The 13,927-nt window shown below is 47.0% G+C and overlaps 1 protein-coding gene across 1 annotated transcript; it reads left to right on the forward strand.

Moving 5' to 3' along the window:
* The first annotated feature begins 6,471 nt into the window (after nt 1-6,471).
* LOC136515571 (uncharacterized) lies at nt 6,472-7,035 on the forward strand. The gene is made up of 2 exons (XM_066509120.1): nt 6,472-6,588; nt 6,667-7,035. Exons 1-2 carry the CDS (start codon nt 6,472-6,474, stop codon nt 7,033-7,035), a joined length of 486 nt encoding a protein of 161 aa, XP_066365217.1.
* The last annotated feature ends 6,892 nt before the right edge of the window (nt 7,036-13,927 follow it).

A 13,927-nucleotide genomic window follows, 5' to 3' on the forward strand; every position in this document is an offset into this window, starting at 1 on the left:
GTTCAACATGACATGAGGACGTACAGCGAATCGGTCCTTAACCGACGCAGACGGGGATAGATCCACACCTAAGACCTCCTTGACTTGTTGCTTCTCTATCGACATTCCGTCCGATCTCCATTCATTATTGACACATGGTTATTTCCACGATAGCAAATATAGTCAACCGTGACCAGATATCATCCTATCTTGCAGGTGATAGGAAGTCACCCGACTTTACCGATCTAAGCATGGCTAAGCATTGATTCGCTCCTAGACTTAAATAGGATTCATGGTACATTTACTGGACAAGGAAGAGATAGGTATGCAACAAGTGTTTGCATCCAACTCCTATAACTTAATACATCAAACATGTAAAGATACTAAAAGTAATATTTTTAAAACATAGGAGACTTAGAATGCTCCAGAGCTTGCCTTTCAGAAAAGTGGAAGGTTGGTGATCGGGACACTAAAGAACTTCGTTGACTCCTCCTTCTGGGGCTTGCACTTCCTGCTCTTGAACTTGCTGCTCCTCCTCCGGAAGTCTTTTTTCGAATTCTAGAAGAGTGACTCCCTCTGGAACACCTATTGCATGCATATGCATAGAATAAGAGTCATGGATGCATAAGAGATGGAAGGTGATGATGAAATGTACAACCATGTATAGATTAACACATGAATGACATGATGATACAAGATTAACATTTACTTTACTGAGTAGGTGCATATCTCTTCTTGAAAACAAGAACTACACACTCACCAAGCTCTAACAACCTAATATAAAGTTGTTCATCTCCAATAAGAGGTCTAGCACCTACAACTAACAATTTATCTTAATTAGCCTAAGCATCTAAATCATCACATCGACTCATATAAAGCAATAAGTCATTCACTGCATTCACAGATTTTGGGCTGCCGACAGCAGCTGCTAGTTTAACTCATAACTAGAGTTGTACTGACCCAAAAGATATGCAACAAGACAATCTGGAAAGCTTATGAAATTGTCTACAATTCATATTTAATCATCTCAGCATGATTCCCAAGTTAACAAGGCCAAACAGGCATATTTATCAAACCTGGTCCAGAAATTTCAGAGAACCACTCGTTCTGAAGACCAACTTTGAATAGTCATAACTCACAAACCATTTGGCCAAATGCCATGAAAATTTAACACAAGCTATATAAGTGAGTTATCTACAACTTTGTTATAGATAAGATTCATAGCAAACATCATCTTCACCATGTAATTTGCTTAACTCTAGAATCTGTCCAGAAAGTCACTATAAGTGAATTTTAGGGAAAATAATATTTCACTACATACAAGAATGGTATTTTGAGCACTACCAATATAACCAACAGTTAATATACCTCAAATGAGCACTAGAAAACATAGTGGCCATTCCCAAATAAATTATTTTCATGCCTTTATTATTTTATTTAGATAATTAGGTGAAATAATAAACATATAGCAAAAGTGTATAGTAAATTCCACAAACATTACAGTAGCTTATACATGTCCCCAATAGGCTACTGTATAAATTTTATAGCATTTGAACAAGTAGAACATCCTACACAAAAATGACAAGCCAACAAGGCTTAAAATAGCATAAATAGGAAATCCTATTAAAAAGTGTCAAACAACAGTATTCATATTTTTCTTAGCTTCATCATAGCACAAGAACACTGTGCAATAAATTTCATACTCATTGGATGCTTGTTTTTACCATGAAAAATAGCACAAGAATCTAGCATTTATTTAAGATAAATAGCAAACTCCTATTTCCAGCAAGACCACTGTGCAACCAATATTTTTTCCAGGTAGTACATGACAATACAAGACCAACAAAATTGGAAACACATTTTTATCACTTTCCTAGCTCAAGTTATAGATTTTACAAGATTGAAACCATATAAAAGCATTTATCTAGCTCTATTTTATTCTCCAAGAAAAATACCAGAACTAGTGCATTTCATATTTTTATCAAATACTACACTTCATGAGGAATCCAACAAAATTTGGACACTCCTAGCTCTAGATATCATTTTCCAAAGTTAGCACAAAATTCAGGAAAAGAAATAAACAAAACCTAACACTACAGACGCCGACATGCGGGACCCAGAAATCAAGGACCCCACTGATCAGTCACACAGAGACAGGGGAGGTGGTTTGACCGGCGCTAGCTCACCGACGGCGAACTTTCCGGCGAAACCGACCCCACCAACGTGACCCTCACTCTCTTCCGCGTCTATAGGTATAGTAAGTTGGCATGGAGGCGCACTGGAGATAGCTCGTCACCGGCCATGGTGGCACAGCAGCGCTGCGCGGAGGTGCGCCGGCCGTCTCCGGCCACGGTAGGTCCAGGCGAGGGGCGCAATAGCTCTATGGTGACCATGCGGACCTATCTAGGCTACCTAGGGTTTGGGTGGAAGCGCCGACGAGGGTCGCCCGCGTGCGCGGCGGCGAGTGCGCGATGGCACTGACCGTCGTGTTCAACGTCGGTGAAGCTACGGTTCACCGTGAGATCATCACCGAGGCTAGACTACACCCTTAGCTAGTGCTAACGTGAAGAAGAAAAAAATGAGGAAGGGAGCAGAGCAGCGGTGAGCTCGCCGTGATGGCGGCCATGGAGACAGCGAACTCCAGCGAGACAAGAACGGTGAAATTCGCCCTCACCGTGGCTTGCCCGGTCCAGCAACTACATCGAGCAGGTAGAGAGGAAGATGGCGAAGCTATTGGCTAGCTGGAGGCGGTAATGGCATGGTGGCGAGGGAGCTAGGCGGCGGCGGCGTTCTTAGCGGCAATGGCACGGCTCGGCGACTCGCTTTCGCGTGGCACGGACGAGGTGAATGAAGCGAACGAGAGCAGCAGCACGTCGTGGTGGCTTTGCTGCTTTCCCCGGCCTGGTCAGTGGGCCCAACGCCGGTGTACGGATGACAAATGGCACGCGTGGCCAGTGCCCGGTCGGCCACGACGGCCTGACTACGATGGTCATCAGTCCCGACATCAAACGACTGACAATCCGTTTTCTCCCCCTCTTAAATCTTAAACCGTGGTGAGTTAGCAAGAGGTCCATTAATAAAAATTGTAGATCTATGTGAGGGCTACAAGATTGCTTTAGAAATCATCTTCTAATTCGAAATGGTTAGGAAGTTACATCATCACAAAGTAGGACACATCAACACTGTGAACTCAGTTTGACTTAGAAAATTTTCTAAGTTTGAAAAACAACACTGCATTGATTTTGGTGATCCAAATTCAAGCAGGTTAGGAGCTGAATTAGCCTATGACCCAAAAATAAAAGTTATACTACTCAAGTACTACAATTTTGCTTAAGGGTGCACAGTCATGCAAATACTCTGCTATAGTTCAACTTAGGTCAAACATACATCATGAAAATGGTAATTTACACTATAGGTATGACTTAGAGACCAAACTAGCCTTAGTCATGAATACCAAAGTTGTTCCTAGTGACATTCTAAACATGTTTAAGGTACCCCTAAGGCTCCACAAGCATTTCATAGATTGGTCACACATAGGTACTTCCTAGGTCACACTAAGCATAGCATCACTTAGGAGTTTAATTAGGTAAGGTGATCCACATGAACATTGTTCCATTAGGCATCCTAAGTGTAGCTAAGGTGTTTTAGTGACCAACATCAACCACTTGCACTTAATCACACATGATCATAAGCATACACATATGAAAAGCATAGAATAACAAGGCATGTTTCACATATTTCAATTGTATGTTTCACATGTAAAAGCTCATATATGAATGCTTGATGCTTACGCTCATGCAAATGCAAGTGCAATTATGCAAGCCTAACACCTAGGGTGTTACAATGCATGTCATGGGGGATAAAGATAGAAAGATTATGCATATATATGCATATACAAGGCAAGTACGTAAGCAATTTGATTTTGGACTCTACAATAAATGTCGTGATTACTTAGAAGCCAAAGGTGGAAAGACATCTCATACAGCGGACAGCTAATGGAACCAGATTAGATTGAGTTTCATCGATAGGCTATTTTGGCATCTCTATAGGAAAGACCAGCCGCCCTATAAATATAAAGGGTGACAGCCGATTGAGGTATTCCAACTACACAATCGTCAAAAAACAAATCAATCTACTTCAACCCTTTTGCTCACTTTTCCAGCCCTCATGCTATTCATCCCTTGATCTGACGACCAAGGCTGGCACCCCAGGCTTGCCGGCCGACCTAGGGTAACCTGACGACGTCCTTGCCCCGACGGGGTCCCTCCCAGGCGAGAGCTTCGACGGTTTCTTTGCTAGTTTTTCTGAAAACTAGCCGGTTCTTCATCACGCAAGCACATTGGTTATCCTTTTGTGGTTTGCTTGTACACCTCGCTGCTCTTCACTGCGAAAGCGTGTTGGTTATCTACTGCATTCTTCGGTCCGTGACGACCTGGGCAATCTAGCCCTAGCTGGTGTGTGATCCAGGATTATTCAGGCGTCAACAGACACCAATCACTAATTTCAGGTCGAGGATTCCCACCTGTGCACATGTCACAACTACGATGCGACAAATACCATGCAGCCTGCACGCAGCCACCACTAACTGCCCCCGCAATCCCTGTGTTGTCCACATGTGCACGTCGGTGCTGCACCGCCGTTCACACCCTGACCATCACATGGTTGCACGCATGTGGAAGTGTTTGAGCTTTTCACCGCCACTCATGAGCCATGCCCACAAACTTCGACGTTGCATCTGGATCTCATTTGTTGGGGCAGCACTATTGCCGCCTTGATGTACCCACCAGTCCACCACTGGAGATGAATTGGGGAGGGGAGACGGCTCAAGTCATCCAAATTGCGACCATCAGATGCCTCAAGGAAGTAATATAAATAGTATATCATCGATCGACCATTCGTCTGCCTATCTAGCAGTTTCCTGATGCGTGAATGGCTGATGCATCAATTGCTCAGAGTGGGAGCCCATCGGTGTCTCTTGATCTACTCCGTGATATTTGGTGGGCGTGGGATCGCAGTGGTCATGATGACGTGGCTGCAGGATATTGCAGAGAAATCAGCTAGTGGGGATCTCCTATTTAGATATAGTAGATACATGCTGATGAAGCTAATAATTTTATTCAGTTTTGTTACTAAAATCGATATTTACCTTTCAACAACTTCATTATTATAATTTGTCTTTTGACATAATTATTGAACATACAATTTGCCTATTCAACAACTTTATTATTATGCTTTTTTTTTCTAAAGTGGGCAGTTTCTTTAGATAACAGAACCCCTTTCACTATAAAGTTTGACTTTGAGGTTAGTTAGGAACTTCGATATTGATGTTACAAATCAGGGCATGGCTACAAATGTAGAAAAACATGTGCATATGAGATCTATCACAAATCAAAATTCATGGCACTGAAAAGAAGTGCCTGGCTTAGCTGAAGCTGGTCTATGTTTTTAAATCATCTAATTGACCCGAATCGCCATGGCACCGATAAGATATTTAGTCATGATTAGTCATCAACCAGCTCGATTAGTCAGGCCTAGTCAGCCATGTCATCCTGTATGTACCAGGACCATTATACTATATAGTTACTATATAGTATCTATGGTATAGAGGCTATATAAAGCAAGAATTAAGGCTAGGGGTGTAAGTGGGTTAGCCCATGAACCCGCATATAGGCTTAATTTTGTGGGTTGCCATGAGTAACCCACAAAATTAAGCTGATATGCAGGTTCACGGGCTAGTCCACTTGCATCCCTAATTAAGACAGCATGGATGGTCAGTTGGTCGCCCGTTAGGTTTGATTTCTAAAGTGTCCAGAACTCAAGATCCCAGTTCTAGACTCCATATTCTTGCTGATTTGTTGCTGCAATAACAAAGAACTAAAGTAGCTGTGAAACAAATAAATAACAGTGTAACTAGAGCAGAAGCAGTAGAGCTAGACATGGAATTGGACTTAGAATGTCCAGAGTCCCATTGGATTTTTCCTTCCTGGATTTCAATGGACTGGATATATTCTGGACTTCGATATATGTGGATATGAAGTAAAAAAAACATGGATTATTGGATATCCCACATGCAAAATCCAAACATCCATGGATCACCCAGCATAAAACACCCTATGTTGGGCATCCATGAGGCCAGAGTGACGCCTCCGAGCTTGCCAGGACATCGACGAGCTCCTGGTCGTTGTAGTGGAAAATCAGCTCGTTATGGATTAGTTGCTGCCTATTAGGCAGGTCTATGTGTGATTAGCTATAATTAGCACCTGTTATGTATAATTGATTGTATTCCTTGTATACCCAGCCATATTGGCTATATATATGAAGGTCACCCCCCATATTGGGTGTGAGGTGCGTCTCTACATGGTATCAAACTATCATATCCTATTTTTCCACCCTTTCCCCCGCGCGACCCCTTCCTGATTGCGCCGTAGCCCCAACGCGCGCGACTCCCTCGCGCCCGTCCACCCTCACCGGCTTCTCCCTCTCTCCTCTCCAATGAACACGTCGGCCTCCCTCGCCTCCGACTTCTCCCCGGCCACCGGTGCCGGCACCCTGCCCATGACAGACACTCCCACCATGCCTGCCATGAGCGCCATCGCTGCTGCACCGATCGTGGCTCACCACTAAGCCACAGTCAATGTCAAGTCCCACATCCCGATTACGCTGGACCTTCAATCCAACTACTCCAAGTGGGCGTTCTTCTTCAAGTCACTGTGCGGCAAGTTCGGCCTTCGCTCGCACATCGACGGCTCTGCTCCCCCTCGACCTGATGATCATCAGTGGGATGCCGCGGAGTGCTACGTCCAGGGCTGGATCTTTGGCTCCTTCAACGACTTCGTCCTCGACCTCGCCATGGACAGTGCCGATCCAACCACCCGTGATCTATGGGTGGCCATTGAGGGGATCTTCCATGCCAACCGGGAGCCGCGCACCATCTTCCTCCTCGACGATTTTCACTCCATGGTGCATGGTGATAGCACCATCTCGGCATACTACCAGCAGCTGAAGACCAAGGTCGCCACTCTTCGCAACGTCGGCCATCTTATCGAGGACTCGTAGCTCGTCCTCGCCCTTCTGCATGGCCTCAATCCTCGCTTCTCCAACACCGCCGACGACATCGCCAACTCCGCTGTACTTCCCACATTTGCTAGAGCCCATGACATGCTGGCACTAAAGGAGCTCTGTCTCGCCAACGATGAAAAGACGGTCGCCAGCACCGCCCTCCTCGCCACCACTGGGTTTGGCTGCACCAGCACGGGTGGGTCTCATGCTCTCGCTGCCATAGCCAACTCTAGAGGTGCACACAACCCACACATGACCGGCTACGATAGCAGCAACAAGGGCGGCGGTGGTGGCAACAGCAGCGGCGGCAAGAGCAAGGGCAAGGGCTGGCGTGGCTAGAACAACGGCCCTACACAGCAGCGCAGTGGCATTGCAAGCGTGTCCTAGCCGGCTGGCCAGAACGGCCAATACCGACCCATGGGCCCCCGAATTTGCTACAATCCATGGGCGCCACAGGGCTCTCCTTCGGCTCGTTAGGGCGGCTAGCACCCCGGCGTGCTTGGTGCCCCTCCTCCTTAGGCTCACATGGCCTTTGCACCTATGCAGACCCCGACGACATTTGCGTCGCTCCACGTCTCCCAACTGGCTCCTATGTGGAACCAGGATGGTCTCGTTGCTGCACTCAATCAGATGCATCTCCAGGGCCAGCATCCCTAGGTCTTGGACTCCGACGCCTCCTCCCACATGAGCTCCTCGAATGGTATACTCCTTTCTCGCCATGCTCCCCTTACTCTTCCATTACCATTGGCAATGGTCAAACTCTTCCTATTTCATGTCGTGGCGAGTATGTCCTTCATACACCAGAGTCAAATTTTCATCTTAATAATGTCTTAGTTGTCCCATCCCTAGTCTGCAATCTGCTATCTGTCTGTCAATTTACTAGGGACAACAACTGCTCTATAGAATTTGATGCTCTTGGTTTTTCTGTCAAGGATATCCCAACCCAACATGTGATGCTTCGCTGCAATAGTGCTGGTGACCTTTACACCTTCCGTGTTGTGTCTTTCACTCCACACGCCAGCATCGCCATCTCCACCGACCTCTGGCATCATCATCTTGGTCATCCCAGCTCCGCCACCATTGACATTCTTCATCATAATGCGTCCATCAGCTGTAATAAAAGTAGAGCACCAACTATGTCATTCTTGTTGAAAGGATCAAGATGCCCAAGGGGGGGTGAATTGGGCTAATTCTAAATTTCTTTGCAATAATTAAATCCTACGGTTAGCCCAATTAACCCCTTGTGCCTAGAAAGTGTTTCTATTGATCTACCGCACAAAAGTTTAGCAACATAGGTTCCAATCCTACTCTAGCATGGCAATTCTATGAATGTAAATGACAAGAATTGAATTGCTTAAAGTAAATGCTCAAAGTAAAGAGAGGAGGAACGCGGTGATGTTTTACCGAGGTATCGGAGAGTCACCACTCCCCACTACTCCTCGTTGGAGCACTCGCGCAAGGGTGTAGCTCCCCCTTGATCTGCGCAAGGATCAAGTGCTCTCTACGAGTTGATTCTTCGACACTCTGTCATGGTGAATCACCCACAACCGCTCACAACTTGAGTTGGGTCATCCACAAGCTCCGCCGGATGATCACCAAGCTCCCAATCACCACCAAGCCATCTAGGTGATGGTGATCACCAAGAGTAACAAGCACGAACTCTCACTTGACCACGACAAGCCTAATGAGAAGGGTGGATGCACACTTTGCTACTCTTGCTTTCACTAATGAGGGCTCTCTTTGGGATTCTCAAATCTCAATCACCTCACTAGGACCTTGGTCTTCTTGGCACTCTCAAAGGTGTTTCTCAGCTGTTGGAATGAGCAAAAGTACCCCCTCACACAAATGGAGGAAGTATTTATAACCTTGGTTGAAAAACGAACCGTTATGTGTCTCTACGGGGTGACCGGACGCTCCGGTCAGTTCTCCCCAAACTCCAGTGTTTAAGTTGTGACCAAACGTTGGACAACATTCGGTCAGCACTGACCAGACGTGTCCGGTCATGATTTTCCCTCTCTGGAACCTTACTAGAGTCGATCGGACACTGGCACCCAGCGTCGGTTCACTCACCTCTCAGCATTCGGTCATGTCCAAACGATTTCACCTTGATCAAATGAACTGACCGGACTCTGTGCTAGCGTCTGGTCACTTCAAAACCAGCGTCCGGTCAGCATTTGACCCTCCATTCACTTCCAGCTCTCGATCATACATGAATGAAGTTTGCTCCAATGGATCTATGGGCTTTTTAGGAGCTACATAGTGCTAGATTTAGCAAGTGTGCACCACACCTAACCCACTAGACTCATCTAGGTCAAGCTACTCGTCCATACCCCCCTTAATAGTATGGCCAAAGGAAAAACAAAGTCCTAAACTACTCTAAGTGTCTCCTCAACACCAAACGACACTTAGAACTAGTCCATCCTTAACCTTGTCATCCATCCTTTGAAAATCAAAATGATTTCCATCGTAGGGGCATGACCACCATGATAGCCCAATCGATCTCCATTACCGTGACCTAACTTAATTGCCTCTGCAAAACACACGTTAGTCACAGTAATCACATATTGTCATTAATCACTGAAACCTAACTAGGGGCCTAGATGCTTTCAATCTCCCCCTTTTTGGTGATTAATGACAATACCACCTCGAGTATATGAAAGAGTTGAGGTTTTTAACATTCTTGGATCATATAAGCTTTTGTCAATAAGAACAAAAGAGTTAGTCAAGCTTATATGACCCAAGCCAACATAATGTACTCCAAAGGTATGAAATAAGCATGATTACAAGTAATAAGGCTCATTTGCATCGGAGTTAAACGCGGAAGCAAAGCAAATGAGCATAACACAAGTGATATGACATATAAATAATTCAAAGTAGAGAGCACACATGTCACATATCACATAAATATCATGATCACATTAATATCACGATTACGATCACACTTAAGTAGTTCAATGCATAATAGTAAACATGAATGCATAATGTATCACACATAAAACTCCAAATGTAATAGATAAGCTATAAGCTAATAGATAGACTCCCCTAAAAGTATCGCTCCCCCTAAGACTAACATACTCGATCCCTCTCCCCCTTTGGCATCAAACACCAAAACCTAAGGGTCGGTCGGCGGGGCTGTAGCGGACGAGTCAGGCGCTAAGGTGCGAGGAGCAAGCTGGAACTATGTGCCATCATTATCTGATCCTAAGCACTAAGCAGTCTGACCCTTTGTAGCTGGAAGCGATGCTGAAGCGGTCTAGGTCAGATCAGGGACAGGTGCAGCCTGAGACTCTGTAGGTATGACTATAGCAGGCAGCTCTGATGACGCAACTAGAGAAGGGAGCATCTCTATAGTCCCAGTAATAGGTGCAACTGTGGAAGGACCTAGGACATGTAGCTCTAGCGGAGTAGGCTGCCCTATCAACTCACTGAATGAAGCACCAAGGCTCCTAGAAATTGGGGTGAGCACTAACGAACTCTGAGGTGGAGTAAAGCCTGTATGAAGAGGAGTGAACTGTAGGGCTAGAACTGGCGAAGCAAACCACTGGGACACCTACTCTATAGGTGAAGGAAACTGTGGCGCTGGTGGTCCCTGACTCTGAAGCCCACTGGGCTGTACAACTGGAGTCATAGAAGTGGTGGTAGGCTGACCAAGCTGTGGTGAAGGCTGTGGTGGTGGAGCCCCAATAGCTGTCACTACATGCTGCATAAACCCAAGTAGCTGCTGCTGCATGAGAAGCTGCTACTGATGCATGGCCTGCTGCTACTGGATCACCTACTGCTGTCGCTGGAACTCATCCTACTGAGTCTGAAACTGTGCAAATGTAGCGGCGGTCTCCTGTGCCTGGCAAGCCTGATCCTGCCTCATCCGCTCAAGGATAGCAAGTAGAGCGGGGTCTATCTACGGTGCAGGTGGAGCTGAACTAGAACTTCTATCCTCATGGTCATGTCGTCGAGGAGGCATCTGAGGGATAGGCTGGTAGTCATCATCTGAGCTATCACTAGGGTCGCTCACGACCATCCCCTCCTGCTGAGCATCTAACTGCTCCTCCTCTATAGCTGTTATGCCCTTGATGGTCTCATCCTATTGATTTGCAGTCTCTGGCACCTCTAGACGATGGCGCGGCTAGCTAGGAGTCCTTACTACACTATGGCGGATCATCTGAGTCATGTTGTATGTAGGGAACTCTATAGTATCATCACTATACTCTGCTAGCATCTCAGGTGGCCTCATAGTAACTGCCTAGTGGATCAAGAATGTAATCCAGTGAGCATATGATAGCTGCCTGTGACCCCTGAACCACTCTACAATAGTATCCTCCATCTTTGATAGAAGGAGATCCCAAATGTCAAACACAGTCTGCTGCATTAGAGAGTTCAGTAGCCATAGCTGTATGCGAGTCAAGCCCTCATGATAGCCCATCATCGGAAGTAGTGTCCTTCTCTTAATAGCATCAAGTACTCTAGCAGTAGGACTGAGATCACTGGGTGTCCTGCTCGACCCCTCGCCGAAAGGCTCTATGAAGCAATGGCAGACCAAATCTATAGGGGACACAAGACCACTGTGAGGGCGTCTAGGAGGCGTTGTCTGTCCATAGCAAACCTCATGTAGTCAAATGGGCTGCTCTTGAAGTCTGAGTATCTCTCTGACCCTAGAGCTCATCAGCCTATAATCTCTACCTCTGAAAGCAAAGTGAATGAATCTGTGCAGCGGGTCAATCCAAAGTGTAGCATAGAACTCACAGACCCAAGATGGAACATATAAGCCTGTCCGTCCAAGTAAATCTATCAACCCTGGCAGGTAAGATAGGAAAGGGTGAATATGCTCTTCAGCTGCTGCTACAATAGACTCAATATTGCACACCCTCTAAGATCTAAATACTGCCCCACTGTTAAGATATGCATTATAAAAATCTTCCTGCAGTGGTGTGCAGAAGCCCTCTGAAGCTCGATCATCCCTCCTCGACAGGAACCACTGCTCAAAGTCCACAAATTTGAGCTGATGCACCTGCTTGTTCGTGGCGACCCTCAAATCTAGATGAGTCACTAGAGGCAGACCCTGTGGTCTAGGAGGCGGACGAGAACCCCTCCGCTGTGTCTCTGGCCTCGATGTGACTAGAGCACGAGTACGTCCAGAGTGGCATAACTATGGCTAAGGTGCTTGCTCTGTCTCCTCGGCCTGCTCTCCCTCCTAAGTCTGATCTATTGGCTATGGCTGCTGCTGTGACTCCCCCTGAGGCTGACTCATCAATAGCCACATGTCGTCCTCCAACCATGACAGTCCCAGCTGGACCACCATGATGGCGCTCAACCTGCTCAAGTGCAGCCCTCATAAATGGAGAAAGCTAATCTACAATAACAACACCACTCCGAGTACCTCCTCTCTCTGCGCACTCTACGGCCTCTAAAACTACAGCTGCTCTTGTTGTATCTGCATCAGGGTACTTGCGCTTCCTCGTTGCTAGCTTCTTCATCGCCTTGCCTTTTGTATCTACAGGCTGGCGAGGCGAGGGCCTCGGATCCTCATCACCGGGACCTCCTCCGACATTCTTGACATGAGCCATCTGATGAAGCTAAAAAGAACAACTACCCTGATAAGAATCAACTGCTAACTGTCACTTCCGAGGCTTGGCCTCGATCCGTACTCACGAGCTTAGCCCCGAGTTGACTGACAACTGCCAAAGTGACCCCAGAAACACCGACTCGTTGCACATTAGAATAGATTAGATTTATAAATAATTACAACATATCTAGAGATACGAAACCCTAAGAAGCAAGCAATAGATATGAAATTGGAAATGAGGGCTTGCTATCTAACGAAACGGCGAACCGAAGAACAAGGAACGGATCAAGGAACCATCGGATTGACATTGTGAAGCTAGGGTTCTGATGAAGTGCTGCGACAGCCGAGAAGATGTAGGGTAGTAGATTAGGGCACGACGTGGAGCAATGTGGCACTGGTGCTTGGCTGTGGTGAGGGCGGCGCTAGTGCATGAGCTCGACGGCATTAGGGTAGGGGCTCGGCGGCGCTAGGGTAGAGGCGCGGGCACTACAGTGGTGCTGCGGTTGAGGCGCGGACTGGAGGCGGCGCGCTGGAGCAGTTGTGCGTGGGCACGGTGGAGAGGCAATGCAGCGTGGCAAACGGCGGTGGATTGGGCATGGGAGCGCGGTGCGGCGGTGCTAGAGACACGAGCTCATGGTGGGGCAGGTGCGGGAGCAGGGCATGGTGGGTAGGCAGCGCGGGCAGGTGCGCCGCTAGTGGATTCAGCGGCTAGGGCACGGCGCTGTAGCTTAGGACGGCGAAGTCGGCGCGGGGGCAGTGGATTCGTGGTGGATGAAGATTAGGTCAACCGGCGATGGCGGTTATATGGTGGCCCCCGATGAAATAGAAAAGGAAACAGAGAAGAAGTCCTGAATCCGCACAATTTCCACTGACCGGACGCTCCGGTGGCAACGACCGGACACTGCCACCCAGAGTCCGGTCGATTCCAACGAGGTCCAAAACCCCTGGAATTATGACCGGACACGTCCGGTGAACCCCGACTGGACACGGCCAGAGTCTGGTCCACACTTCCTCCATTGTCTTCGCTCGATCGGACGCTGAACCACCATCTGATCAGACGCTGAACAGCAGAGTCCGGTCACTTCATCGCAGCAGGTTCACCTCTTGTGAACTGACCGAATGCTAGACATCAGAGTCTGGTGCAGCATCCGGTCACTCTTTTTCCCATAAATCTTCAAAGTCCTTCGTGCTGTCTGTTCCCAATCAAGTCCCAACTTAAATAAGATCCAAATAAATACCAATTGGGACTGATGTGAGTGACCTCTCTCAAACCCTCAATTTTTTTCAAAATATTTTGCCTTAGGCTATAATTCTTTTTAAGAAAATAGG

The sequence above is a fragment of the Miscanthus floridulus genome, chromosome 17 (assembly GCF_019320115.1).
Source record: "Miscanthus floridulus cultivar M001 chromosome 17, ASM1932011v1, whole genome shotgun sequence".
Taxonomy (NCBI): domain Eukaryota; kingdom Viridiplantae; phylum Streptophyta; class Magnoliopsida; order Poales; family Poaceae; genus Miscanthus; species Miscanthus floridulus.